Source organism: Anas platyrhynchos, chromosome 11 (assembly GCF_047663525.1).
Source record: "Anas platyrhynchos isolate ZD024472 breed Pekin duck chromosome 11, IASCAAS_PekinDuck_T2T, whole genome shotgun sequence".
NCBI classification, from domain to species: Eukaryota; Metazoa; Chordata; class Aves; order Anseriformes; family Anatidae; genus Anas; species Anas platyrhynchos.
This window is the reverse complement of record NC_092597.1, coordinates 14,304,300-14,331,782: the sequence shown is the minus strand read 5'-3', so window position 1 is coordinate 14,331,782 and position 27,483 is coordinate 14,304,300. Positions and strand designations below refer to the sequence as shown.

General features: G+C 47.5%; 1 protein-coding gene across 2 annotated transcripts in view; it reads left to right on the top strand.

Annotated features, from left to right (window-relative positions):
* The first annotated feature begins 1,844 nt into the window (after window positions 1-1,844).
* Window positions 1,845-27,483, top strand: part of ZNF592 (zinc finger protein 592) — a 40,583-nt gene continuing 14,944 nt past the window's right edge. The window contains exons 1-4 of one of the 2 annotated variants that reach the window (XM_027465905.3): window positions 1,845-1,998; window positions 2,810-2,924; window positions 6,859-9,197; window positions 24,262-24,440. In XM_027465905.3, the coding sequence (XP_027321706.3) occupies window positions 6,867-9,197; window positions 24,262-24,440 (2,510 nt within the window). In that variant the 5' untranslated portion in view covers window positions 1,845-1,998; window positions 2,810-2,924; window positions 6,859-6,866. Of the gene's footprint in view, window positions 1,999-2,387; window positions 2,707-2,809; window positions 2,925-6,858; window positions 9,198-24,261; window positions 24,441-27,483 lie in introns of those variants that run through there. The other variant, XM_005017208.6, reaches the window with a different exon arrangement.

Genomic DNA, 27,483 nt, shown 5'->3' with positions numbered 1-27,483 from the left:
GCTGGCTGTTACAGGCCCATCCAGGTCCACCAGAGCACAGATCCCATCCCGGTGCCATCAGAGCACAGCTGTGCCCATGGAAGCTGCTCTTTGCAGCACCTTTTAATCCTTTTTGGGTTTCTGCTGTCATATGGAGAGGAATTAGCCTCTCAGCCGGGCACTCTATGGCTGCCTTTCCTCCTCATCCATTTGGGATGGAGCTAAATTCCCATTGGCATTATATTTCTTAATTAGCACAATCACTCAAATTACAGTGGCTTCCCTGCAAGCCACAACGTGTTCAGGACTGTGGCAGGTCTTCATAAATTGTATAAGAAATGTCAGCTATCTTAGCAGTTATAGCTTACAGCTCCCAAGTAGCTTTTTATAGAGAAAAAGACGTGCTAAAAATATAGGTACCAGTCGTGATATTGAAACTCTTTTCTCAGTGCAACTTCCTTTGCCCTTTCATTAGTTTCAAGGGACTGGCTGTCACCTCCTAAAGGAGAAAGGTGTTAACACCAATTCAGAAATGAAGGAAGGGAAGCGATGGGTGTACACATATGTATATGTCTGCATATAATATACGCATATACACGTCTATATATAGTATATGTATATATATTACCCACTGGACTGGGGACAAGGAAAACAAAATTACCTAACTGATGAGAAACAAATGCTATATGAACAGTACTGTACATGTAGTATGCGATATAGATGGTAAGGTTGTGTCACAAGGAAGACAAACAATAAATATTTCTGGCTTTTATTTACAACAGAAGGAGAATGACACAGTCACACCTTAACACCAAATGCTTCACAGATTCAGACTTGTTGAGGTTGGAGGCACGTCTGGAAGTCATCTGGCTGAATCTCCCTGCTCAAGCTGTGTGACTCAAGAGCATGCCCAGGACCACGTCCAGGTGGTTTTTGAAGATCCCCACCGATGGAGACCCCACAGCCTCTCTGTGCCAGTGCTCCATCACCTACACAGCACAGGAGCGCTTCCCGATGCTCAGATGGAGCCTGCTCATGGAAGTGGTGGAGTCACCATCCCTGGAGGTCTTTAAAAGATGTTTTGATGTAGAGCTTAGTGATGTGGTTTAGTGGAGGGCTGGTTAGTGTTAGGTCAGAGGTTGGACTCGGTGACCTTGGTGGTCTCTTCCAACAGAGATGGTTGTGTGGTTCTGTGAAGTATGCCTCTGGCTCTCTTCTGGTGAGGACCCAGCACCGGACCCAGCGCTCCAGGTGTGGGCTAACTGGTGAACTGGTGCTTCTGAATCTATCTGTAACTGTGGAAAACACTGAGGACAAGACATTACAATAACCTTTTTTTTTTTCTTTTTTTAAACTGTAGGATTTAATAATGAGTACCCCAAAAGTGCTAGCAGTTAAGGAAGCCACCGAGCAATCAAAACCAATAGTCGATAAATCCTAACGACTGACGACGCAAGCTCCATAGGATTGGGGAAAAACCCAGCCCTGGGTTTTCACATTTCCGAAAAGCGAGTGGGCGGCCGCGAAGCCTACAGGGGCGGCCCACTCACCCGACAAGAACCCTAAATAAAACCGTGCGACCGCCGACTTTGGGGCAGAATAAGGACAAAAAAAAAAAAAACAAAACCACGGTGTTAATCAGGAGCTGACGAGCACCCTGCCCGCCCCAGAAACCGGATTTGGGGCGAGCGGAGGCACGGAGCGCCTCAGAGCGGGGCCTGCTCCGTGTGCGTGTGGGGACCCAAGCACGGAGCGGGGGCTCCCGGTGCCAAGCAGGGCCCGGCCCGGCCGCGGCCCCGTCCCCGTAGGCCCAGCCCGGTGGCAGTGGCGGCGGTGAGGGAGGGGAGCGGAGGGGGGGGGGGGGGCGGTCTCGCCGTGCCCCGTCCCGGCCCCGCCCCGCCCCCGGCCCCGCCCGCCGCCGCCGCCGCCATGTTGCGGCCGTTGGTGCCCGGTGCGGGGTGAGGCCTGCGCGGGGCCCCGGCGGCTGCTCGGTGGCCGGCGGAGGAGCCGCCTGAGCGGGTGAGTGCCGCCCGCCCGCCCGGCCGCGCTGGGGCCCGCCCTGCCCTTCCCTTCTTTTCCTCTTCCCCTCCCTGCCCTGCTCGCTCGCCCTCCGCCCAGCCCCGCGGCTGCCTCCCGGTGCTGCTGCCGCCCCGCGGGCAGGGCAGGGCGGCCCCACCGCCACCACCGCCACCACAGCCACCGGCAACCGTGGGGCCGCGGTGGCGGTGAGGAGAGGAGGAGGAGGAGGAGAGGAGAGGACAGACGGCTCCCGGCCGGCCTCCGCGGCCCGGCCCCGGCGGGCGAGCAAACTTCGGCGGGGCTCGCCCACGTGTGGGGCCGCGGGGCTGGGCCGCGGCGGGCTGACAGCGCGGCCGGGCTGGGGGAGGAACGGGAGGGAGGGAGAAAGGGAGAGGGAAAGGGGGGGGGGGCGGCCGCCTGCCTGCCTGCCCTTTGTGTCGGGTGGCGGGGCCTGAGCGCTGCCCCCCGGTGCCGGCTGCGGGTTGCAGCCCCCCGGCCGGAGCCTCCGCTGCCTGGCAGAGTTCGCCGAGCTTTGGGCTCGCTGCCTCTTGACAGCCCCTGGCCGGCCCCGCTGCCAGCTGGCGGCTGCTCCCCGCGCTTCCCCGCTCCTGACAGCCCAGCAGAACCCCTGGCAAGCGGTCCCGGCCTGCCTCCGCACCCGCTCCGGGGAAAAGCTGCTTTTTTCCGGGCCTGCCGTCGCAGCAAGAGGTGTTTTTCCGTTGTACCTAACTGTTGTCTTGTAGCTGTATGAATATTTATTGTCTCGAGACACCCAGCCTCGTGTAATTGCGTTTTTGTGCTCTTGTGTTAGGTGGCAAGCCTGAACTTCCTCCTCGAGCAGCATGCTACGCGCTGCTTGGAAGTCTGGAGAAGAGGAGCCGCTGCGGATCTCCCAAAGTCCGCAGGAATAACGCTGCTGGTGAAAGGTTTGTACAGGACGTGTGCGGGAGACACCGGGTACTCAGGTACCTCTGCGGAGTTGGGAAGCTTAAGCCAGAGCAGAAGGCCCTAGGCTTTGCCGTAGCGCCTGCAGCAAGTTCGCGGGGATGGCATGGAGACATCTAGGTTCCCTGCCTCCTGGAGAAACACGCTGTTCTGCGGTTGGCTTTGCACAGTGAAATACATGTGTTTTACTCCGTGAGTCCTTGTTATCTCCGTATGTTACTGATCTAACCCGTTGCTTTGGAAGTCTCAACCTCCATGTCTTTTATAGGCAACCAGAGAGAGAAACTTGGCTTCTGAGCTTTGTTTCTAAGGCAAGTCTTTAGCAATGGAAGGATAGAGTAAGGGTGGAAGTCTTTATTTTCTGCTTTCCTCACAAGCCAGTTCGTGGAAAGTTTGGGCAGAATTTCTTCAATATACTTGTCCCGTTTGTTATCTAAGAGCAGAAATAAGTGGTGTCTAATCAGAGTTTTAAATTTATGTCACTTATAATCTCTTCCATCGGCAAGATGTGTATGCAGTCTTCTCTAGAATTTGTGTCCAACTTTGCTTTTCTGAAGGAATTGTAGCTTTGACAAGTTTAAGATGCGGTTTTGTGTAGAAATGCTTGAATAGAGGCTTCTTCTCATAATAGTAAAGAACACGAACTTGTCTTTTATAGGCCTGAAGACGTACACGAAATCTGAAAATGCAGGGTTTCTTCCAAGAAAAGCTTATTTTGTAATGCTGCGGATACCTTGGATTCATTTTTGCCTCGTGTTTTAAAATACACATCCAGAGATGTGGATAGGTATTTGGGGGCGAGAAGAGAAGGGTCGAGTGATTGGCAAGCTGATTTTTCTGTATATAAAACTTGGGTGTTCCAGGTTACGGAACGAAATGTCTTCCTCGCGTAGGGATTTGTGTGCCAGGAATCTCAGCAGCTGAACGATGCCTAGCTCCTGCCCAACTGGCACAAGTTTTCCCACCCAAAGGAAAGGGAGGTTTCAGGTCTGTGCTCCTTGCCAACTGCAATAATCTGTGATGTTTCTAAACTCATTATCAAGTGCTGGTGATTTGAAGCATATGGGTAATCCTCTGGGCTTTGGGGACTTAAAGCACCGTTGCCCTACCTGGCTGAGGGATGGGACTTGTAAATTACTGCAGAGCCCTGTCTGGACATTCATATTTGTGGTTTAATTTAAGAATGAGAACAAGTTTAAGCTAAACCACAGCGAGCCACTTTTAAGCCAAGTAAATCTCCACAGAAGTGTGTTGGAGTAGATTAACCAAAGCAACACCTCCAGGGCTTGTCTGTAGGCACGGCTGAACTAATGCTCGAAGACCAGTATGCCTCGTTCTGTGCTGCGGTGATTTCTCCTGGCCCAGCTCTAGAAATAGAAATGCTGGTTCCCTCTACCAGCAGTCTGCCAGGAAGAGTTCTGTTTTGTTTGCTTTTAAATGTGGCATTTGATGAACTTTTTTAACCCAGTCACAAATAATAAAAGCAGCCTTCAATTAGCAGCTCCCAGCCTGTTGGGGGAGGTGTCAAACAGCTACTTTCTCTCCCTCTGCCTCATCCCAAGGTCCTTGTTCCTCCCTGCCTGCACCTCTGCTCTCAGCTCTTCCCCCTTCTTTTGGGCTCTTGCCACTCCTTCCGTCTCTCTCACTCGCTGCTGGCTTTGGCAGCACAGATGCAGCCCAAGTCAAGTGAGTGTGGCAGGACTGACTTTGCCTGTGGGTGCTCCTTGCCAAGCAGGAACTGGTGCTCTGCAAGTTTACTTGGTGCTCTTTGGGCCTTTTCCTCCCTGCATACAGCAGTTTGCTTTCAAATGAAACGTGTTAAATGATGGCTCATTAAATGTTTGGGAAGTCTATTTGTCGCACCAACATTTCGGTTAAATGTGGGGGCAAACCCCATACAGCAGTGAGCACAAATGCTCAAGCAATTCTGTGCTGTCAGTTTTCATCATGCATCTCATCAGAGCTTTATTATTGCTGTCGTAGGGCTCTGTGGCTGGTGTCTAAGCCCCACTCCCTTCTGGAGGGCTTGTGAAGAGAGCTGGCTGGGAACGTCACTTCTTGTTATGATTCGGATCTGATCCTTTACTTTGTCTTTGGGCAGTTTGGGCCTGGTGGCATCATTATCTAATTAAGGATTGCCCACTGTTTCAAATAACCCCTGCCTGGTTCGCAGTTTGCTTTGAGCGGCTGTACTGAAATATTTACTGAAGACTTGTATTATTTAAATTGCCCTGCGTAGGGAGTCATCTCAGTTTTCAGGCCTATTTCTCTTGGCCTACCTGTTTACCTCTAGGTTTTTGGCCTTGAAGGAGGATTGAATTCTTCAGAGTATTAGCTCTCAAAAAAAAGAAAAAAAAAAAAACAGTAATGTACTTCTGAATCTTTTAAGTTGAATTTCATGATGACAGTTGTTCTTGGAGGTATCAGGTTGAAACAACATCTTCCGTGTGGGCTCGGTTACATTCAAAAGGTTGTGTTTGGACCAGATGTGAAGGGGATGCCATCTCCCACTGGTTTGCTTGCAACACCGGGAGCAGCTCCGCAGACAACCTGGAGAGGAGAGGTGGTGTTGCAGGACTGTAGATGAACAGCTCCTGTCATTTGTCATCTGTCCCTGTGGCTTGAACAGGATGGAAACTGAGCTTTTGCTGATTGTCCAGGAGCAGTGCAGGTAGAAGAGGTTCATTCCCCACGATTGCCCTCCGAAGCAGCATGGCAGAAGGAGTGAAGATGACAAAAACTGAGAACTGATGCTAGTGGGAGACCCTTGGTGTGGTGAAAATTGCCTGGTGGCCGCAGTTTGAACTGATATTGGTCACTGATGGGCCAGGAGGAGCCAGAGTGGGGTTCCCTTTCCCTAGAGAGCTTGCTTGGCCTGCATATCTTTGTGCCAAGCAAGCTGTGTTTAAAAAAAGGTGGGTCCCGCAGAGCAAATATCTTTGTGTGTCAAAAGTCAATCTTGGAGTAGTTGAAATGGAAGTTGAAGTGTCTGCAGCAGATGTTTCTAGCCTTTGTACCATGCTGCGTTAGTGTTTTGGGTAGTTTGTGCTTTTTGTCACATAAGAGTCATTTGCATCAACATCTTACAAAGTTTGTCCTTGAGAGAAATAATATCTATTGCATTAAAGGGTAAATTTATTGGGGGAGATGTTTAATTCATCCTAAGTCCAGCCACATTCAGAGTACTGAACCATCACGATGACAGATGCACAAATAAAGTAACACACCCTTAATCTAGTCGCGTTCCATGAACTACCACGGCCACGCTTGAGGAGTTTGGTCATGTTCAGTGAGAACTACCATGGCTTGATTAACGAGTAGTGCAATTTATTAAAGCAACAGATGCACAGGTTCTTTGGATTGCTTGTGATAAATTCACTGTCTGCAAAGCACGTGCAAATACCAAGAGTGTGAGTAACACTATCTGGCTACAAACGCATGAAAAGATATAAAGTGACTCTGTAGAGATTTCTGTTTCCCAGAGAGGCGTGGTTACACCTTGGAGGCAAGTAGCTTTTGGGATGGAGGTGTGTTTTGGTATTAGAATGGACAAAGTTCATCAAAAGGACAGCATTTTGTCTAAAACACGGCAGGCAGTTGGCCCGAGGTAGCAAATATGCAGCTTATCGTTTCCGATGTACGTTCATGTTCCCATCTTATCACTGAGCCTGGCTATGGTGTCTCCACTCTGCTCCACCCTCTGTACATTTCCTCTTAGAGTCAGCACACCAGGTTCCTCTGGTGTGGTCAACACCTAAGGTTAGAGGCCTAGGGAACTTCTGTGGAGTGCAGCTACACTCTGCCCTAGAGTCTTCTTCAGTGCTGTACCTTTTCTTTAAAATGTGAATATAAGTTTAATTTCTAAGGCGCCTCTGGCAATTACACCTTAACAATGTATTTTGCTTTTAATTGTAGCTTTCATCATGGGGGACATGAAAACCCCAGACTTTGATGACCTCTTGGCTGCTTTTGACATCCCTGATCCAACAAGCCTTGATGCCAAGGAGACCATCCCGTCAGCTGGGGAGGAGAACGAGAATCACCTGAAGTCATCGGGAATCTGTATAGATGAAAATGTGTCCTTGTCCCACTCTTTGCCTCCCTCCGATGCTCCTGTTGTGAGTGTAATAGTGAAGAACACGAGTCGCCAGGAGTCCTTTGAAGCAGAGAAGGAGGGAAATCACCTGGGGACTGGTCTGCTGCACAACGGGTTTCGTGGCTCTGATCTGCCATCAGAGGCTCATGCTTTAGTGCATAATTATGGGAAGTTTGAGTCGACTTTTATCAATGGCGATAGCTCAAGAAGTTATGCTGAAAAATTGGACCAGTCCAAATCGGAGCCTTTGCCAACGTTTAGTCAGTTTAGCCCGATTTCCAGCCCTGAACCAGAGGATGCGTTCAAAGAGAACAGTATTGGTGATAAACTGAAACATGCCCAAACTCCATATTTTCCACCGCCTTCCATGTATATACCAACAGGAGCCTCAGTACTAGATCATTTTAGGAAGGTACCAGAGCCTGAATTAAGCATGTTTGATCAGTACTGTAAAAAGGATCAAAAGATGGAGATCCACTTCCAGCCAGATAGTAGGCTGGAAATGAGCAGGAGAGACCAAGACAAAGCAGCAGAGAGGTTTGTGGAGTCAAGCAAGGACTTGGTAGATACTAATAGCTTTCTTGGAGAAGGCTTGGTGTTTGGAGATCTCCCTCACAATAATTTAGGAGAAGATAAAGGGTCTGTGCCCGATCTGAACATGTCTTCGTCAGTACCACCTCGCCAGAGGTTAAAGCCAACTCATTCGAAGTTGTCATCCTGCGTGGCTGCGTTAGTAGCTCTTCAGGCCAAAAAGGTTGCCTGTATTCCCAAAGGCGATCAGCCGAATCTTACAAAGGAACCTGGTCCTTTTAAAGATGGGACAAAGGGAAGTCCAAAAATGCCCAAGTCGCCAAAGAGTCCGCGAAGCCCCTTAGAGGTGGTGAGGAAGGCCAGCAAGCAGCCCGAGAGTCCTCGAAGCGTGTGCAGCGACAGCAGTGGGAAAGGCTCGCCTTCCATGGCAGCCGGCTCTCCGCCAGCTATTCCCAAAGTTAGAATAAAGACTATCAAGACATCCTCTGGTGAGATCAAAAGAACTGTTACTAGAATTTTGCCAGAAAATGACGAGCTGGGTAAATCGTTAGAAGAGTCACCTGCAGAAACCTCATCTGCTGAAGAGTTTATCAAATCCTTCCCTTCCCCTGACACTAGTGCAGTTATGGAAAGTGAGGCTAGCAAGAACTCAACCAAAAATGGGGCTGCTTTGGCTATCCAGCTGTCAAACATAGCGAGTCCTTACGCAGATGGTATGAAAACAGATCTTGCTGCAAATAGCACCTCTGCCGTGTCTTTATCTCCTCTGCCAAACTGCAGCGGCGGTGCCATAAAAGTCGGTTTCACTGGGCAGCAGCTGAGCAAGAGGCAGCAGCAGAGTATCGTGGTGCAGCCATCCAGCGTGACCACCTCCAGCCTTCTTCCCAAAGCCGTGCACTTGGCAAATCTCAACCTAGTTCCGCACAGTGTTGCTGCTTCTGTTACGGCGAAGTCATCAGCGCAGAGGCGGAATCAGCCTCAGGTGACTCAAATGTCGGTGCCGCTGGTGCATCAAGTCAAGAAAGCTGCTCCTGTCGTTGTGGAGGCATTTAACAAAGTACTGCACAGTGCCAATCCGGTGCCAATATATACTCCCAACCTTAGCCCTCCACCTGACACCAGTATTAATTTACCTGCCTCTGGGTACTGTTGCCTGGAATGTGGGGATTCGTTTGCCTTAGAGAAAAGCCTGACTCAACACTATAGTAGGCGAAGTGTTCACATTGAAGTCATGTGCACTCAGTGTTCAACTATGCTACTTTTTTTTAATAAGTGTAGCTTGCTTAAACATGCAAGAGATCATAAGAGCAAAGGATTTATCATGCAGTGTTCTCAGCTGTTGATGAAACCGATCTCCTTAGACCAAATGTTTTCACCTTCTACAAGCTCTTCAGCATCTTTGGCTCCTCAGACTTTGCACTCGCCCTCTCCTTCACGTAAACCCAATGCTACTTCAGGAAACGGGGTAGGAATTTCTACAAACACTCAGCCCGCTTTGCCTCTGTACACGGACCCATTGCGACTAATCCGTCAAGGACTCAAGTGTTTAGAATGTAACAAGCAGGCGCAGGATTACGTTGCTTTAGCGGCTCATTACCAGAGAACCTCAGAAGATAATGAGAGACTGGTAAGTCATCATTTTAATGTTGTTAGTTAAATCTGAGTTTAAAGACACTGTCCTCTAGGGAAAGAAGTAGGTGGCGTAGTGGCAAATGAGTTGCTTTGTTTAAAAAAAAAAAAGTGCTTGCAGGGAACATTTGGGATATGTGTGGGCCCGGATGTGTGCATCTGAAGGGATGTCTTGGCATTGCTTGCTTACCTTCTTTTTACCCTTTGCCAGTAAAAAGTGGGGACTGTCTTTAATTATGGGGATGACAAGAAAATAGCTGGAGGGAGGCTATGGAGATCTTCTGAGCATCAAAGGAAGATGGTGTTGGAGATCAGAGATCACCAGCAAGCACATCAAGTGCTGAGAAGTGCCTTCAACAGGCTTTTGTGCTCTAGGCTTGGGTACAGGAAACCTGACAGAGCTTAATTTTACCTTTCCTAGAACTTGTGCCAAAATCTTTGCATTATACTTCGAACTTTTGGTGCTGTTTTTTAACTTTTAGACTGGTAAAGCGTATATTGGGATGGAACTAGCTGAGAGGCCAGCAGCCTCTACTGATGAAGAGGAAGGGGATGCTCTTCGTTACATATCATGATGATACACTTCGGTGTGTGTGTGTGTGTGTGTAGGGTTTTTTTGTTGTGGTTGCTGTTTGTTTTTAATTTATTTTAGAGGATATGGTCAATTCCGTTTAAGTATGAACTGTCCTAAAGTTGAACAGGAGGAGGAATCCTTTTTGCTTACTTCTTTGCATGAAATGAAAGCTTTCCACATCCGTCTGGCTGCCAGCTCCACTCCCAGTGCTCTGCTCCATGAGCTTCGTGAATGAGGACACCGTGCCACCCCGTGACCTTCTGGGGTCTGACCACCATTTTCTGCCATGGCCGTTGCAGTGTCTGCATGCTCCAGAGCCTCCCTTTACTTGTTAAATGTCCACCAGGAGCATTGAGGTTACTAGCATGGGCTTGCAGTGGCCCCGTTTAGATGCTTTGTTATCTTTCTCTTAAATTCATCAGCAGCAAAAAATAGATTATGGCTGAATGGTTGTGTCATGAAAAATAGCGAGGCCGGAAGGGATTGACGTGGCCACATAATCACATTTCTTACCTGAGGCAGACCAGTAAGCACTGCACTCTTATCAATGCCATAACTTGGTTTGGGACTATAATACATTTCTAGGAAATGTCAGCAGTCTGGAATGAAAAGCCTTCAGGTGAGGGGATACAGCGAGTGCTCCTAAGTGAGCTAAAATGTTAATCAGTGGCATTAAAAATGTATTTCCTATTTTTGTTGTGGGATTATCAATTCAAGAGCTCCTTAAAGAGAGAACAAATGTCTGATAGTATTTTTAGACTGTAATCAAATAATTTATTCTGTAACTTAACCAAGAAAAGTTTATGCCTCTCACTTTGAGAGGCATTGGTTTGCTAGACGTGAGATCTCTTTTTGAAGTGTTTTTCTGAATATAGCTGTTGAAAAACTAGAAAAAGAGGGGACATGAGAGCTCGCAAAGCCCTCTCCTCACTGTTTGGTCTTCCCTTGCTTATACTCAAAGGGCTGCGTCCATCCTCTGCAGTGTTGTGTTGGGAGGCCCTTTTCAGCACATCTCCTGTCCCTGCTCCCTATTACCCCCTGGTGCCCTGTGCCCTTCCCAGAATCACAGAATCATTCAGGGTGGAAAAGGTCTCTACGATCACCAAGTCCAACCTTGAGTCTAGTACTGACAAGCCCACCATAAACCACACTGTGAAGTTCTACAGCTACGTGTGTCTTGAAGGCCTCAGCGGGTGGTGACTCAGCCACGTCCCTGGGCAGCCCGTTCCAGAGCTGCACAGCCCCTTCAGTAAAGGCATTTCTCCTAATGCCCAACCTATCCCACAGAACATCCATTTCAGCAAAACTGTTACATTTCTAAAGGAAAAAAGAACTTGGGCCCGTAGGCCCATTACTGTTTGTGTCCAGGTTTAGCAGTAGCTCATGGAAGACGTCCCTCGGCCTTGTAGCAGTACCCAAGGTGTTTTGTGTCACCACTAAGGCCTTCAGCAATCAGTCTGAAATTAGCTGGTCTTGGAGGGGGTCCATACAGGAGATGGGTGCCACGCTCAACTTCTGAGTCATCACAGCAAAAAGGTGCCGACACGGTGTGCTTGGGGCAGGGAGGAGCTGAAGGTTTTACACACCATGGAATGGTTTGGGTTGGAAGGGACCCTAGAGGTCAGCTAATTCCAGCCCCCATGGGCAGGGATTCCACCAGCTCTGCATTTGTTACTGAGGTTTCTACTCTCACATAGTTCAGAGAAAAAAAAAAGAGGAACGTTGGTAGGAGCAGGAGATGACCTAACAGCTAGTTTCACAAGCACTTTCTTAGGTGGTAGAAGCAGCCACAAAATACTCCTGAGATACTTTCTCCCCTCTTGCAGGTAACATAGAAGCCTAAATCTGACATAATTTCCATATTGTGTGCTCCAGTGAATTCAGCACATAGTTGTGTGCCCGTGCTTGATCTGGAGCGTGCTCCTGTTGCGGGACGATGCCAACATGCAGAGGTGGTATAAACAGTTGTGGACAACCTCAGACGTGAACCACATCCCCATGTCTCAAGGGACTGATTATCTAGTGTTTGCTGTAATTTTAAGCATTTGAGCAAAAACTCTTGTGTACTCCTTTCGTCCCTGACGTTCTTCTCAGCCTACTGAGACGTTGGTTTAGAAACAGCTGTCTTTGGGATGGGGAAACATTGTCATCGTTTCTTAACGCTAGCAGAAATCACACTATAGTATTTTGTATTTTTTGGTGTTTTTCAGTATCTTGCTCTATGCCTTCCTCAGGATGCGTGGAGAAGAGCTTGTGTCTGAATTCTGGGACTGAGCGTCTTGCTATTTTCAAAGTAAAGCTGTGGCTCGGCTTACATGTTCTAAAGAGCTTCAGGAAACAGGAAAAAAAAATCCCTTTAACTTTGGTTGTAGCAGAGCAGGTCCCTGTTGTGTTGTTGCCTGAAGTGATTATTCAAGTACCTGCTTCCAGATTATCCCAGGAAAGGGAATTCTTGGGAAAGGTCAGTGGCTGAAGACAAAGGGTGGCAGTGGCATATTTGCTGTTCCCAGGTCTGTACTAAAAGATGGCGACCCCTGACAAATGGAAAGTAAGCTGGGTTGATGTTTGATTGGTGTTCTTTAGAGCTCTTGTGTGACACTAAATTTGGATTATTAACTATGACACATGCACGTCTAATGTGTGCACAATCTGAGAAACAAGAAAATAAGAAGCTTTCTAGCTTGGTATGGAAGAAGAATGTCACCTTGTTTGGAAGGCAGGGAAGATGTCTTATCCAACAGGGTTGTTTGAGAAAAGAAGTAGAAGGCTAATTTTTTCAGTATGATACTTTGCAGTTACCCAGTTTCAGGCTGCAGTGAAATAACTGAAGGATAAGTGAGCTGCAGCGAGAGGCAGGAGTGATTGGATTGGAGAGGGGATGCAGCTTAAGCTGGCTTCACTCCATGAGAAAACTTATCCTGTATCGGTACCTAAGACTTCTCACTTTAATTGGAATTTCTTACCGCGACTGTTTGAATTAGTTAGACATCTTCATGTTTCTTGTATCTGTTCAAAAGGAAACTCAGACAAATTGTGTGTTTATTCCTGCCAGTGGTTTGGAAAATACTGTCTTATCTTTCTGAATGGCCTTGGGTAAAGTCCGTATCAATGGGGCTGATAACAGGTAAACGAGTTCCCTAGGTGAGGCCAAAATGTGAGTGACATCGATGGATCCTGGTCGTTTTGGAGAAGGGAAGAGGAACGTGGATGTGGTCCCGGACAGTCGGGACAGGAGGAGATCAGGAGCAACTACAGGGATGAGAAGGCAATGATGCTGGGAGTGAGAAGGTGGAGCAGAAAGACCTTTAGAGAAATGATTGAGAGCTTGGCTGTAATATTACATTTTGGGCTTCCAGTGGCTACGTGGTTGCAGTTACTCAAAGTACAGCAGGGAAATCCGACTGGACTTCGTTTTGTATAGAATATGCGTAAGATGAAGGCAGCTAAATGGCAAGGTGGGCTCTCTGGCTTTTAGCGAGGATATAGGATTGTAAGTTACAAGTTAATCCATTTCAGAAATAGAACAGGACTTACTGGATGTGTGTTTTAACTGGATCGTATTAATGGATCTCAGTTATTTTTACCTTTTTTTTTTTTTTTTCTGGAGACTTGTGAGGCCATTTTTGCAATCATCACTTGATAGGATTTATTTACTCCTCGGTTGCAGAATCACAAGAAGAAAACAGTGTGTGAGCTTGAATATCTGGTAGGTTGGATTTTGATCACACAGGCTGCCGTGCTGCATGCAGGTATTATCTCCAGCCAGATGTTCCAGAGGTGGAAGCAGATGTCTTGTAACTTCAGGTCTGTTTGGTCTGACTACGTCAGTGTTATATTCTAGAGCAAGTTGTGTTTTTGAGGGGGGGAGTCTGATTAAATAGTTGCTAGATTATGCCAAATTAATCCGATATGCATGTTCTGCAATTTATTTTTGGATTGGAGAACTAGGTAGATCCTAATTGTCCAGATGTTCAGTGAAATGGCTGACAGGAGTGCTGTGTGGGGAACGGCTCTACTGAAGAAGTAAATTTAAGAGGTTGGAGCAGAATCAGGTAAAAGAGGAGGGAACTGCAACGGGGGACAGGTTGCCTGTAGCACTGCCCGAGGGGTGGCTGTATCCAGCTCTAACATCCTAGCTGATGTTTGTGTTAAGGACCTTGGAGGCTGGATGTGTCGGTAAAATTTGTGGAACCAACAGAGTTAGAAGTCATTGGGGGAAAAACTGGCTGTTTTACAGGAGTACCTAGATGGTTGTGAGGACTGCGTAGGAATGGGGTGAAGCAATAGAGAATCAGGATATGTGTTTGGTTGCAGGAAGGCTCTGAACAACCACTTTGTGCGAGGGATTCGAGTCAACCTGCAGCACCAGCCAGGGTCTTGTTAATGCTCCCTGTCGCTGCTAGCAATTACTTACCGGGAGGAACATGCATTGTTCCGCGTGTATCAGGGAGAAGCTGGAATAAATGAAGGCTGGACGACTGGGGAAGTGGAAAGATGATGTTACGAGGGGAAATTAAAAGACCTTTATGAGTTTAGCTTGGCAAAGAACTGAAGCGTTACGATGGGTCTCCTTCAGTACCGCACAAGACACAATATTAAGGTGAGGGTTGTGGCGCTTCCTTCCAGAAATCCAATCTTCAGAAATGAAGTGCTTCCCTTCAGGGATCAGCCCCTGTAGTTTGTCAGCATCAGACAGTTCTTGTAGCCTTTTCGGAACGGAGCTCAAATTCCAGATGAACAAAACCCGTGCAGATCCTCATGCTTTCATTATAGGTCTGCTTTTCCTCACAAAGCGGGTGTGTGAGGCTGCTCTGTGTTCGCTGTGATGTTTACAGAGTGGAGCTTTTTAAACCTACGGGCAACGCTGATGCGAGAACAGACTCATAGATTTACATGGAAAATGAGGAGCTGGTTTGTCATCATCAGAGGAATGAATTCTGGAAGAGGTTTCCCGTAGAAGTAGCGAACGAAGGTTACAAACTGGTTTTGAGGCCGAGCTTACTTGTTTTTTTTGGCAAGGACAGAACAGTGCACAATAATGTGCAAGAATTCGGAGTACTGTCTGACCCTCTTGGGCATAATTGTCCATCTAGTAGTAACCGGCGACATTTCCTACTTTGCTTTTTGTCTTTTTTTGATGTTACCATCCAAAATCCACAGAGGTAGCAAAGACTTGAAGTACAACACGTAAACTAAGGACCTCTGAATTTTCCTCCACCTCTGTGCTTTTGTTCTTCCCCCTCTCTTTCTTCTTCTGTTGTTCTTTATTTGTCCAGTAAGATTTTTCAGTGAGACATGACGTATCCTGTTTATGTACCACCTACACTAGAGTTACTTAAAAGCAATTTTATGGCTGCCTTTTCTGTTTCTTCTTCCTTCCCCCTCTTAAATCAATGTTTTATAATTTATTGGCTTAAACTTGCCAGAAGCTAGTAGGACCACATGCTGCACTGGTAATCTCCCAGCAGTAAAGTAGCAAGTAAGAAAGCAGCTATATCTCTGCTGTTTTTTTCCTTTTTTATTTTATTTTTTTTCCTGCATGTTCATGTTTTAATTTGGAAAACAAGATTAAAAATCAATAAATATTCTCGTGGCCCTGTAGAGTACTGCTTTCTTCCTCTCCCAAGCCAACTGCGATGAATGCAATTCCTAGGTACCAGCAAAAGGCTGACTTTGTTTGGTTTGTTTTTATATGGAGGTTTTCCCTCTGGATTTTATGGAAGCAAAGGGTTGGAGGATGTTATGGTGAAAGCACATGGAGGGAATGAGGCTGCTGGGAGTGCAGACAAAGAGATGAGTGGCAGGATAGGAGCCAGAGCCTGTACCCTGAGGCCAGAACAGCGCGCTGGGCTGAGGAGAGGCTGGGGAGGAAGGAGGCTCGGGTGCAGCTCTGTGGTCCACTTAAATCAGCGTGTGGGCTGCTGCCACACAGGGTGACAATCCCACCCTCGTTTGGTCCCACAGCCCCCAGGGGACGGAGGTCAGCACGCAGGGGAACCAGCATGAGAGCGAGGAGGGGATCGGGGGCAGAGGCAGTCCCTGGCAGGATGGTGCAGGGCAGCTGTGAGGCTGGAAGCTGAGGGCTTCTGGCACCAAGAGGGAAGGCTCCTTCTGCCTTGTTGTTCCTCCATGTGGGCACCAGTGATGCTGACAGTGTCCAGAGCAGAAGGGCTGGGTGGTGGTGGTGGTCTCAAACCCTGCTGGTGCAGGGAAGGGTGCGAGGAGGAGGAGGAGGTGGAGGTGTCCTTCTGGAGTGCCCATGCACCAATGCATGCAGCATGGGGAGTGTACATGAGGAGCTGCAGGTGTGTGTGCAGAAAAAATGGGAAGAACAGACGAGGCCCTGTACAGGCAGCTGGCAGCAGCCTCACACTCACAGGAGCAGGTCCACAAAACATCTGCAGCACCGGAGGGCATGAGCAGGCCAGGAGAGCCCTGGACATCAGTGCCAGCCTCCTGACCCGAGCGCAAGAGGTGCCAGTGCTCTGCTGCACCTCACGTTCACTGACAACGAGGGGCTTGTTGGATGTGTGAAAATCAAAAGCAGCCGTGGCTGTGGTGTCCACGAGGTTGTGGAGCTCAGGATTCTGAGGGCAGGGAGAAGGGTGAAGAAGTTCACAGATCTGGATTTCAGGGATGCAGACTTAAGCCTCCTCAAGGATCTGCTTGAAAGAGTCACAAAATTGTTTGGGCTGGAGGCACCTCAGGGTCCATCTGCCCCAACCCCTGCTCAAGCAGGGACACCTGGAACAAGTTGCCCAGGACCGCGTCCAGGCGGCTTTGGAAGATCTCCAAGGAGGGAGGCTCCACAGCCTCTCTGGGCAGCCCGTGCCAGTGCTCGGTCACCCACACAGTAAAAAAGTACTTCTGATGTTCATTCCATGTTCCAGTTTGTGCCTGGTGCCTCTTGTCCTGGCACTGGGCACCGCTAAGAGCCTGCCTCAGTCCCCTCTACACCCTGCAGCTATGTACAGACACGGGTAAGCTCCCCCTGACCCCCACTGCTCCAGGCTGAGCAGTCCCAGCCTCTCCCAGGAGAGGTGCTCAGCCCCTCTGTCATCTCCATGGCCCTTTGCTGGACTCTCTCCAGTCTGTCCAGCTCTCCCTTGCATCGAGGAGCCCAGCACAGGACCCAGGGCTCCTGGCACGGCCTCCCCAGAGCTGAGCAGGGCAGGATCCATCCCCTCCCTCCAGCCAAGACCGCTGCTTGCCGCCTTCCCAGCAAGGGCGAGCTGCTGGCTCCTGCTTGGCCAGGCTGGTGGCCTTCCCTCGTGGTAGACGAGGAGGGAGCAGTGTGTGCTGCCCAGTTTGGTGTCAGTGCAGCTGTTGTTGCTGTCCTCTTTAGGAACCTCCTAGGAAAGCCGTGAGGTATGGGCTGGATGAGCAGCCAGCGGGGCGGGCTGGAAGCTGGCTGCGGAGCCAGGCCTGGAGGGGTGGTGAGCAAGTGCAAAGGCTGGTTGGAGGCCAGTTAACAGCAGTGTGCAAGGGTCAGGGCTGGGTGCAGGCCTGTCGAACAGCTTCATTAACAGTCTGGGTGATGGGATGTGATGTACCCCTCAGCACCTCTGCAGGTGCCACCAAACTGCTGGCATCCAGAGGGACCTGGGCAGGCTGGAGATGTGGGAGGGCAGGAACCTGAGGAGGTTCACCAAGAGGTGCTAAGTCCTGCCCTGGGGACCACCACCAAAACCCAGCCCCAGGACATGCTGGGGCACCCAGCTGGGAAGCAGCCCAGCAGAAAAGGCCCTGGGGGGTCCTGAGGGACACCAAGGTGACCGTGAACCAGCAAGGTGCCCAAAGAGTAAAATGGTGTCCTGGGCTGGGTCAGGCAAAGCCCTGCAGGTGGAGGGAGGGGATCCTACAAACCTTCCTTCTGTGGAAGGGCTGGGATCTTGTAGTTGGGATTAGCAAATAGTTGGCTGGTGAAATAGGAAGGGAGCCAGTGAAAAAGCAACGTGGTGAAGATCACAGCAAAAATGGAGCGTGAGCTGCCATCCTCCTGTCTGTGATAGGACACGAAGCACGAGGAAATGCAGGGTGAGAAGAAAGAGGCAGAGCTGAGAGGCTAGATGGGCAGCAACCGATGGATGGGTGGAAATCTGCCCTGCTGGGTGGAGGGCAAGCAGAGGGCTTTAACGTTACTGTCATGAGAAAGGAGAAGGAAAAGTGCCATGTCGTCTTTGGGGACGTGCTGGTGACTTGACAGTGGGGATGTGAAAGCCCAGTGTCATTCAGTAAGGGGTTATTTTAGCAACTGGGAGTTCAGGTTTCGAGTCGCAATGCGAGAGGCAGAGTGGTTGGTTGGCGGCTCCGAAGAAAAGATGTGGAAACTGAAATTCTTAAAATGAGGGCTGACGGCAGGAGAAAAGCTCTGAGAACGTTCAGAATTAGGTTGGTTTGATGCAGCATCGTCTGCACATGGGGTACTGGTGTGAAACTTCATTTTGCATTGAAATTCCTTTGTTCCCTACAGCTGGCAATTCCTAGAGCTGCATACTTTGCTGCAAATACAAGAACGTATTTTGTGGTTATGGAAGAGCCTTAACTTCCAGGGAATCAGGTTTTACTTGAACGCCTTAGTTGACTGGGGCTTAATCACCCTGGTGTCTTGGGAATATTTAGGGGTGTGTGTGGAGGGGTCAGTCTTGGGAGGGTGTGAGAAGGACACTGGGTTTGGGAGCATTGGGTGCTGGACAAGGTGCAGGAGCACTGCTGAGAGGGATGCGACACAGAGCAGACGTGGTGGAGAGGGGGGTGAGACGGGGTGAGCAGAAGAGGGGAGAGATGGAGAAGTTCCGCATTGAATTGTAATTAAGTCCTTTAGGCTGACGGCCAAGCAGGTTCCCGTGGTGGCGTTGGCCCTCTGGGCTGACACGTTAAAACAGGCAGCTATAACCAAGGAAACAGAAGTATCTTTGTACTCCGCGAGAGTACGGAGTTAATGAGGTTAAAAGTGTCCACATTAGGGCTGGACTTGCGTGTTCCTTCAAAACTTGAATGCCTTGGTCTCAGGGTATCAGTTTGGATCCAGAATTTTCTTTTAATTAATAACTTCAGGTTTCTCTTGTAGCTTTTCAGATCTTTAAGTTGAACGGGCTAATGAAATGATACCTATTCATTCAAAGAAAGCCAGGGGGAAGGATGCAGTTTGTCTATCACAAAGACCGCAGAAGAAATCCTCTGCTGGCCGCTTCTGCTCGCAGAGGTAAAATTTTGCGTAGCACCGTGACAAACTTTAAGCCATCCGAGTGAAAAATCATCCTCCAGGTGTCTGGTTTGCTCAGAGACGCTGACTGCCGGGTGGGCTGGCAAGAAGCTGTGCCTGCAGGAGGTGTGGAGCTGAAGGTGAGGGCTGGAGCTGCGGGCTGCCGGAGCCGGCGTGCCACCCAGCCGTGCTGAAGGATGCAGCTCGCTGGCATGCAGCCCAGTGAGGCAGTAAGTGAAAGCTAATGCAAAGTTAACGGTTAACTCAAAGTGGTAATTCCCTTCTATTTTTTTTTTTTTTAATAGCAGAAACATCCTGCTAATCTACATTGTGCCGCTCAAACTGCCTGCAGTCCCTTGGCTGCCAGAAGTGTTGGTTGTCCCCTCAGTTCTGCTAAGGCAGGAAAATAAAAGCTATTGAAAGGCTGGATTTGGGAAGGACGGGGGCTTTGGGGCACCTCTGGTGGGGGATTTTTGATATGAATATGTAAAGGACAAGTGCACTTGTGTTCCAGAAATACCAGTTCTCTTCCCCTCTAACTGTTTCACTCTGAGTCCTTAATGACTTTTTTTTTTTTTAACACAGAGGTTGTTAGCCTTATGAAATTTTTCCTCTCTTGTAGCCTTGGTTCCATGCCTTGCAGTCAGCACAACCCCGTGTTTTCAGCTGAAGCTACGCAATGGTCGTGTCAAGGAGTCTGGGGGCTTCTCGTTAAATAGATGTGAATTTTGTCGGCATCCCTTAACCCTGTGTAGCAGCAGAGGGTCTGAACCCAATGTGAAGTGTCTCTGCTTGCACCACAGCTGGTTCCCTTTCGGTTTGTGTCAGAAGTAGTGAAAGCGAAGGGTTTCGTGCCCCGGGTTCAGCCTCCAGCGGGGTGTTAATGGGATGGTGCCCTGGCTGCTTGCAGGCTTTGTCTGTAGCCATCAGGAGGATTGCCCGCCGGGATTTTGTGGTGCTGCCAGTGTGTGAGAAGGGAGATGGCTCTGACTTTGATCCGGTGTGCTGTGCACAGCTGGGCTGGACAAAAACATGCTTATAAACGGACCAAATGCGAGGCAGTCATTTAGTCAATTGTTTTAATGAAGCAGAAGGGTCGTTGATGCTGTCTTTGTGCAGGCACTTCCCACAGCAAAACTGGGCTTTATCCTCAAGTTTCCTGCTTTATGAATACCTTTGTGGCTTCAGGATTGCAGTTAGCGCTCTGAAAGAGTTGGTCTAGCATGTTTTTTTAACCTTAACTCTACTTCAATGAGTATTTAGTTTTTATGTGTTTTTTTTTTTTTTTTCCCTTCTGAAGACGTTAATAAATAGAAATGGGAATAAAATTAAGTATTCTGAAGTGCCTGAGCTTCTGAGCACTTTTCTGTGTGTGTGATTGTGACTTCTGAAAGCAAAGCCTGAATGCTGGGTGGCAGGCGAACCAGAATTAAGTAAAACTTGTAATAAATAACTCTTGATTAAAGTGTAGGTTATGGGAGTATATGAGAAACGCAGACATTACACAACTCAAAATCATATCCTGGTAACACGCTTTAGAAATAACTGACTAATGAATGTCTCAAATTGCTGCCAGACTTCTTTGAAAAGTCATGGAAAACTAGGAGAGAGATAAAAATGTGACATCTGGAACCAAGTTAAAATTTCTCATACAAAGCAGAAGCGTTGCAAAAGAGAACGCCACTTGGGCTCCAAGATGAAGCCTTGGGGACGTGGGGAGCTGAAACGGGGCTGCCCCTTGGCTCCTGCACTGCCTCTGGGCAGCTAAATTGCAGGATTTCTGGCCTCAAGTCCTTTGCAGGCCTTAAGGAAAGGATGAGAATAAGCTTAAAGGCATTAGTTACCGGTTTTATTTTATTCGACTGGACCTTTTTCAGCATTACTGTGTACTTTGGAGTGAAGGAGGTGACCACCACGCATACAGGAGTGAACTGTGGGCATTATGTACAGGGGGGAGATGTTTTCTGTCTCATCCCATGCTGGTTTTTGCTTTTTTTTTTTTATTCATTCCTGACATCTAATTTTTTTTGATTGCTGCAGAACACTGCTGATAAACATCTCAGAAGTGTCTCCTTCCTGTAGTGGCAGTGGTTGGCTTGCAGGTTGTTGCTCTGTGTGTAAAGCTGACTGCTTTTCCCATGTACATCACATTGATTCAATGGCCAAACATAACCTGCTGTGTGCTTACCTGGATACTCAGTCCTCTGTGGTCTTTTTGCTGTTCTTCGTGGCCGGTTCTTATTTATAGTATGCTGAGTTAACCAGGCTATCATCAGCCTTCCTTGCCATTTCACTGTTTGTTCCCCTTCCCAGATATTTTGTGAGTATTTTGAAGAGCCCAAATTCCAGCAGACCTTTCCTAGAGCCCTTCCTCCATGAAAGAGCTGTTTATTTCTGTCTTCTGACCAGTGGTTTATCCATGCGTAAGTCATCTTCGTGTATGCCCTAGCAGCTAGTTCCCTTGAAAGGCTTTAGAGAAGGGCGTTGCAAAACTCTTTTTGGAAATCCAGGTAGACTAACCCATCTGGAGGGCACATCTTCCTTACCTCCCGTGGCTTTGGAGTCCTTTGGAGAACTTGGATGAAGCAGGGAGGGAGAAGCGGTGTTGGCTCTTCCCAAGTACAGTACCAGCAATGCTGGTTAAAGATGAGTTTTCGTTATTCTTACTAATTTGTCCGTGACTCATCGTTCTTCATTTTGTCTGTTTGCTCCCTAAATTCTCGTCTCTTCCATGAGACAATCTGAACTCGGAGGCTTGGTTGTTTTTTTGTTTTGTCCCCACTCTGCAGCATGGTGTCAGCGTGGGAATCCTTCCAGCTCCTGCCACGGCATCCGTAGTCGCAATAAATTCGTTTCTCCTTATCCTCCCCAGACTCTTGCTTTTTATTCCCTATCATGCATGTGCACTCTCTGGCAGCCTTCCTGCTGTTGCAGGGTCTGAGGAAGATAACCGTTAGTGTTGATGCCTCTTGCTAGCTGGCCCCCAAACATTTCTACCCTGTGTCAGCATATTTTGGGTTGTTGACGGCCTTTCATGTCGTGGGGAGGCTCACTGCTTCTGTGTGTAGCCTGCACATCCCCAGGCAGCACTGCCCAGCCACAAAGCCCCTTGAATGCTGCAGGCAGAGGGGTGATTTGGGCACGTTTCAGATCAAGCACAAGCACTCCAGGCAGTGAAGATTCAGGTTTTTCTGTGTGCTGGTTGCCCAGGGGCCAAGGGAGCCTTTGGGGGTGCCAGATAAGGCACATTGGGATGCAAGAGGTGAGCCCAAAACTGCCTCTTCACTTCCTTAAAATCAAAATTTCATCAGCCTCAACAAGGCAGATTTTTGGGTTTGTGGAGAAGGTATTTCTCGCTACAACATGAGGGCAAAGGTGCTTTCTGCTTGTGTTTGTGCTGAGTCTGCTTTAAATACTAGGTGGGGTCAAAGTTGAAGAGTCCTCTTCTGGCAACACCAAAAAGTGACATTTCTCACTGCAAATTGAAACCCGGTTAGAAAAAAGTCTGTAAAAGACAATAAAAAAAAAAAAAAAAAAGCTGAGACTGCCCTCAACATCAGTTTCTCCTTGTAGCTCTTCTTTGTCGATTTGAGAGCGCTTTGGAGAATTGAAGGTTGAGCTCAGCAGTTAAAATATTCCTTGCCTAGAGGTCCTGGGGGTATTTTAATTTCCCATTTTCCCATTGCCATTTATATTTTGTGGGTTCGGACCATGGCTGAGTAGTGCTGTTGTTCCTTGCTGAAATTAGGGCATTTTGGGAAGGGCTGAAATACCCTTGAATGTGGTTTAGGTTTGGGTGTCTGCGTGGGGATTCTACAAAACAGTTCCTTCCAGCCATTCTTCTCTTTCCTATGGAAATCTTTTCTGCTTTAAATTTATTTTGTAACATCTCAAATCACGTCTTTCGGATAGTTCGACAACTTCTGAAGTTTCCTCCTTCCTCAAGGGCCTAATTTTTTATTTTCCCCTCCAAAACAAAACAAAACAAAATTGGATTTGTTGTAGCTGTGCATTTTATTATAAACGATGTTCTCTGATACCTGCAGTACTTTTGACAATTCTCTAACTACATACTGGAGCATCAGAGATGTTCCATGAAGTAGCAATGGTGTAGAAAACGTAGCTGACCCTCACTGCATTTGGTTTTATTTTGCTTTTTGTCAGATTTAGAGAGACTTTGTCAAATCTCCCCCAGCTTTCTTCCCTGGTTGCCAGCAGCGAAGTCTGAAGGACTTAGGCTGGTCCAGTTATGTGTACACGTGCTATGTTAAAAGCTTCACTTGGCCACGAAGATGTACTCCCTTCTTCAGAGCCTTCTTTAACCGGAGTGGAAGAAATGATGCAGTTAAATTATCCAGTTTGATAATGCATAATTGGCTGCTTGCTGTAGCTCATTCTTGAGCTGGAGTTAGGAGCAGAGGAATAATTTTGCATGTGTTTATTAATGACAGAAGAGACTTTAAGCTCCTAGAGGGCTCAGATCAGAAGGTAGGTATCTCTTATGGCTGTTCACACGTACATACTGTTAGGGTACTGAACTCTGTGTCATGTACATGTAAATGATGCTTGTTCTGCAGAGCTGTATTGCTATCAGCTGAGGCCCTTCTAACAGCAGAAAGAAAAAACTGGATTTCGTAAGAGGCACAGAAACAGGGAGATAAAGCGTCTTTGCATCGTTTCCAATACAAGGTTATCAAGCAGCACCTATAAGGATATCATAGCACACGTGGCTCGTGTTCTTTAAAAGCTCAGAGTTGGTCCAGTTAGAAGAAATTTTGCAGGAGGCACAGATGTGGTTTTGGTAGGGAAGGCACGGCAGCACTGTGCTGTGTTCGGTGGCAAGCATTCAGAGCCAGAGTACAGGGGAGTTTGTCTGCGCTCTTGGTGATTTGGGTGCAGGACGTGGGCATGCTCAGGAAAGTGCTTTCCTTCTCAAATGTCTTAAAATGTCCTGAAATGAGGGCAGTAGCTGCATAGGTTTTCAGAGCTAAGAGCTGAAAGTTGGTGTTTTTGTTTCGTAGAAGGAAAAAGGGAAATAAATCACACGGGGCTTGGTTTTAGAACGGATACACACACTTGAAATGGCTAATTAGAAAAGTTGTTAGGTTTGTTGTGGAAAAAGATGACAAAGGCAGGGCACAGTGTGTCGTAGAGCTAATGCCAGGTAGGCAGGGGAATGTGCTGGAGCTTCCCCTAAGCCTGAAAGGTTTCTGGGATGAACTGGGGGAAGGGGGAAGCAAATAGAGAATAAATAAATAAATAACATAACCTTTCTTCCATCAGACTTGCCAAGTGTGCCAGATGATGCTGCCCAACCAGTGCAGCTACTGCGCCCACCAGAGGATCCACGCTCACAAGTCCCCGTACTGCTGCCCGGAGTGCGGGGCCGTCTGCCGCTCTGCCTACTTCCAGACTCACGTCAAGGAGAACTGCCTGCATTACTCCCGCAAAGTCGGCTTCAGGTTTGTGCCAGCTCCACACGTTCTGTGCTGGGGCAGCAAGAGGGAGGGGGAAGTCAGATTTAGGTCTTTGGAAATGTGTCTTGCTTGTGGCGGGAGCAAAAGGGGATGTGTCACAGGACCACGTGGTTCTCTCTGGGACAAAACACATTTGGAACGGGAAATGACTAAAAGAATTTAAGGGGAGGTTTCTGAGCACAGAAATGATTTTGAGGCAGCTTTAAGTTGAAAGATGCTTGTATTAACTTCAAGTTGCAGACGGTCCTCTCAGGATTGATATTTACAGCAAAAAGATTGCAGAACTTAATCCTCTAAATCTCTTTAAGGGTAGAACTTATATATATGTCAGTTATAATGGACTGAGGGATGTGTGCCTTCACAGGAAAGGTACAGATTATTTTATTGTATGTCCCTGAAACTCTGCAAATGCTTCTCATGAGCTGAGAGAAATGGAGGAAGGCTCCCAAGGTGGTGTGTGTGTGTGCTTGTGCTGTCTTTTCTCCAGCCAAATTGATTGCTTTAATAAAAGACATTACTTTTCCCTACAAGCCTTTCCTGCTTTGTATGTGTAGATCACCTCAGCTGCAACACAGCTCATGCTGAGATGCAGATGATTTGCTCAGGAGATGAATGATGGACTAGGTGACCTTTCAAGATTCCTTAAAGTCCTGTTTTTTCTCTGATTACTGTTAAATACTATGAAATTTAGAGTGCATAGGGCAATTTCTGCTCTTGGAGCTGTTCTTTTAAAATTACAAATTCAGGAAGCTTCCGCTGTGTGGCTTCTAAAATCACACTTAAGTTTTCAAGGGCGTTTTCTTTCAACCATGAAGACAAGAGATGTATCCAGCTGATTCTGAATTTAATTAGATAGTTTTTTCATGTGGGATCAGATCTGAGGGTGCACAGCCCACAATGAAGAATTAATTCAATTGCAAATTAAATGGCTCTGATACTGAGGCTGTTCGAAAAATGAATTAATTTGTGAGAAGGATGAAGGAAGAATGCTGGAAAAAGCAAACAAACTTTTCCCTGAGATGGAAAAATGTGAATGGGAGTAGACATCAGAAGACTATCTGTGGTTTTAATGTAGTTGTTTGTACTTTACTGGCACTTGAGAATCCCAAATTTAGGCATAGCTTCATTGTGCTGAGCCACTTGTGTAGCATCCCCATCCCTGGAAATGCCCTGGTCAGTAATGGGTCACAGGGTTACTCTGGCCTGAGCTTGCTTTCTTAGCAAGGATCCAGTGCTAGTCCTTTCTCTTCTGTTTCCCGTTAATGGGCTCACAGTCGACAACAACCAACAGCAGAGGTTGCTCCTGATTCTTAAATGTGTGACATTGTGTTTTTTTTAAACATTATTCATTCCAGATGTATGCAGTAATATCTTTATGATGCCTCCTTAATGCCTGTCAGCAATGCCAGCTTCCATCCATCTGCAGATGTCATAAGCAAATATCTGCTTTCTGTGCTAGGGACAGTAATGAAGATCTAAAACAAGACAGAGCTCGAGAACACTACTTACGGTGTTTGAGCTTTAACCGGTTTCTCTAGCAGTTAAGTTTCTTTAACTTCTCTAATTTGTATCTTCTGAAGTTCATTTTTGAAAACTGAATCCACTGAGTAGGTGAACATCTGGCTGTGCCATCCTCGTTACCCTTCCTGTCCATGCTGCCGGGTTGATGTCATTGCCATTGGTGAAAAGAGAAGAAATAAATTCAAGTTGTGGAACAATATCTAGATAATCCGTGGCATCTGTCCTGTGGTCACTTAGGGACTTCTGTTCTTTCTTTTTGTTTTTGTTACTTGCAGAACTGCAAAGCCAAGGATTTCTTTTAAATCTTCTCCAGGGTCAGTTCAGCTTTTGCTGCTTCATGATAGATATCCTTTTTTCTTGAATTTCTAATACAAATGTTTGGTTTTGTTTTTCTGATCAATCCTTGTTCTGTTTTCTGCTGGTATCCCAATGCATCCAATGAAGTTTGGAGCAGGTTTGGTGGAATTTGAATTTTAAGTGTGGATTACATTGAAGATGAGAAAGGTCTTCTGCAGTTTAGCATTAAAATTAATGAGACTGTCCTAAATGCTGCTTTCCACTTGGCTCCAAGTGTCACCTCCCCCCCTTTCCAGGCACTATCCAGCTGTCCCCATAGATGTGGCACCATGTAGCACCCTTTTTCCTTCTTGGTGCCACCAGGCATGTTCAGGGGCTGGGTGATGACAGCGTAGGAAATACTCAGAAGGTTAAAACAACATCTTGTAGCCTTATCTCCTCTCGCAGGATTCTTTCCAAGACTTGTACGCCACCCTTCCTTGCCCTGAGGCTATCCTGGAGCCTTCTCTTGCAAGCTATTCCCCCGTGCTTGGGATATGATAGCAGAATTTGTAATTTACAGAAATTACATGGCAAGCCTCTGACATCCTCCATCCACTTTGCTCTGCTAATTAGTTTACTTTATCAAAGTTTGTCCTTCTGGCACTGGGATTCTTGATTACAAAGTGGCTTTTGTTTAAACTTCCATTTACTGTAAATTAAATTAACTTGTGATCATTTGACCCCAAGTTAGAACTTATTTCATCCCTAATTCTTTATGAAGTCTTTAGTGCTTGCCAAAACTGAACGTAATGCAGAGCTGTTTCATCTTGATTCAGGAAGTGTTTGTGGAAGAAGCCTGTTGAATATTCCTGGGTGTACCAGCTAGAGCTTACTGGCAGGGTTAGTGCTTTTTCTCCCGTTTGTACTTGGAAATTTATTCTTCCCTAATAATAGGGTTCTTGGTGTTACTACAATAGAAGCCTCTCTCCCTGGCTCACATGATTGAGGATCAGGCTCGAAGGCAGAACTACTTGAGCAGCGCATTTTCATGTTTTCCCAAGGACAATACCAGCTGTTGTCACCGCTTCCCTCTGTAAATTCCAGAAAAGAGTGTTTCTGTGTGTATTTTGGGGGAGAGGGTTCGGCTCCTTTGGGCTGGCTTCTGCCTAAGGAGCTTTTGAAGTACAACTTCAAAGCACAGACTGGTTTCCTAAGCGCTGTCGGGAGG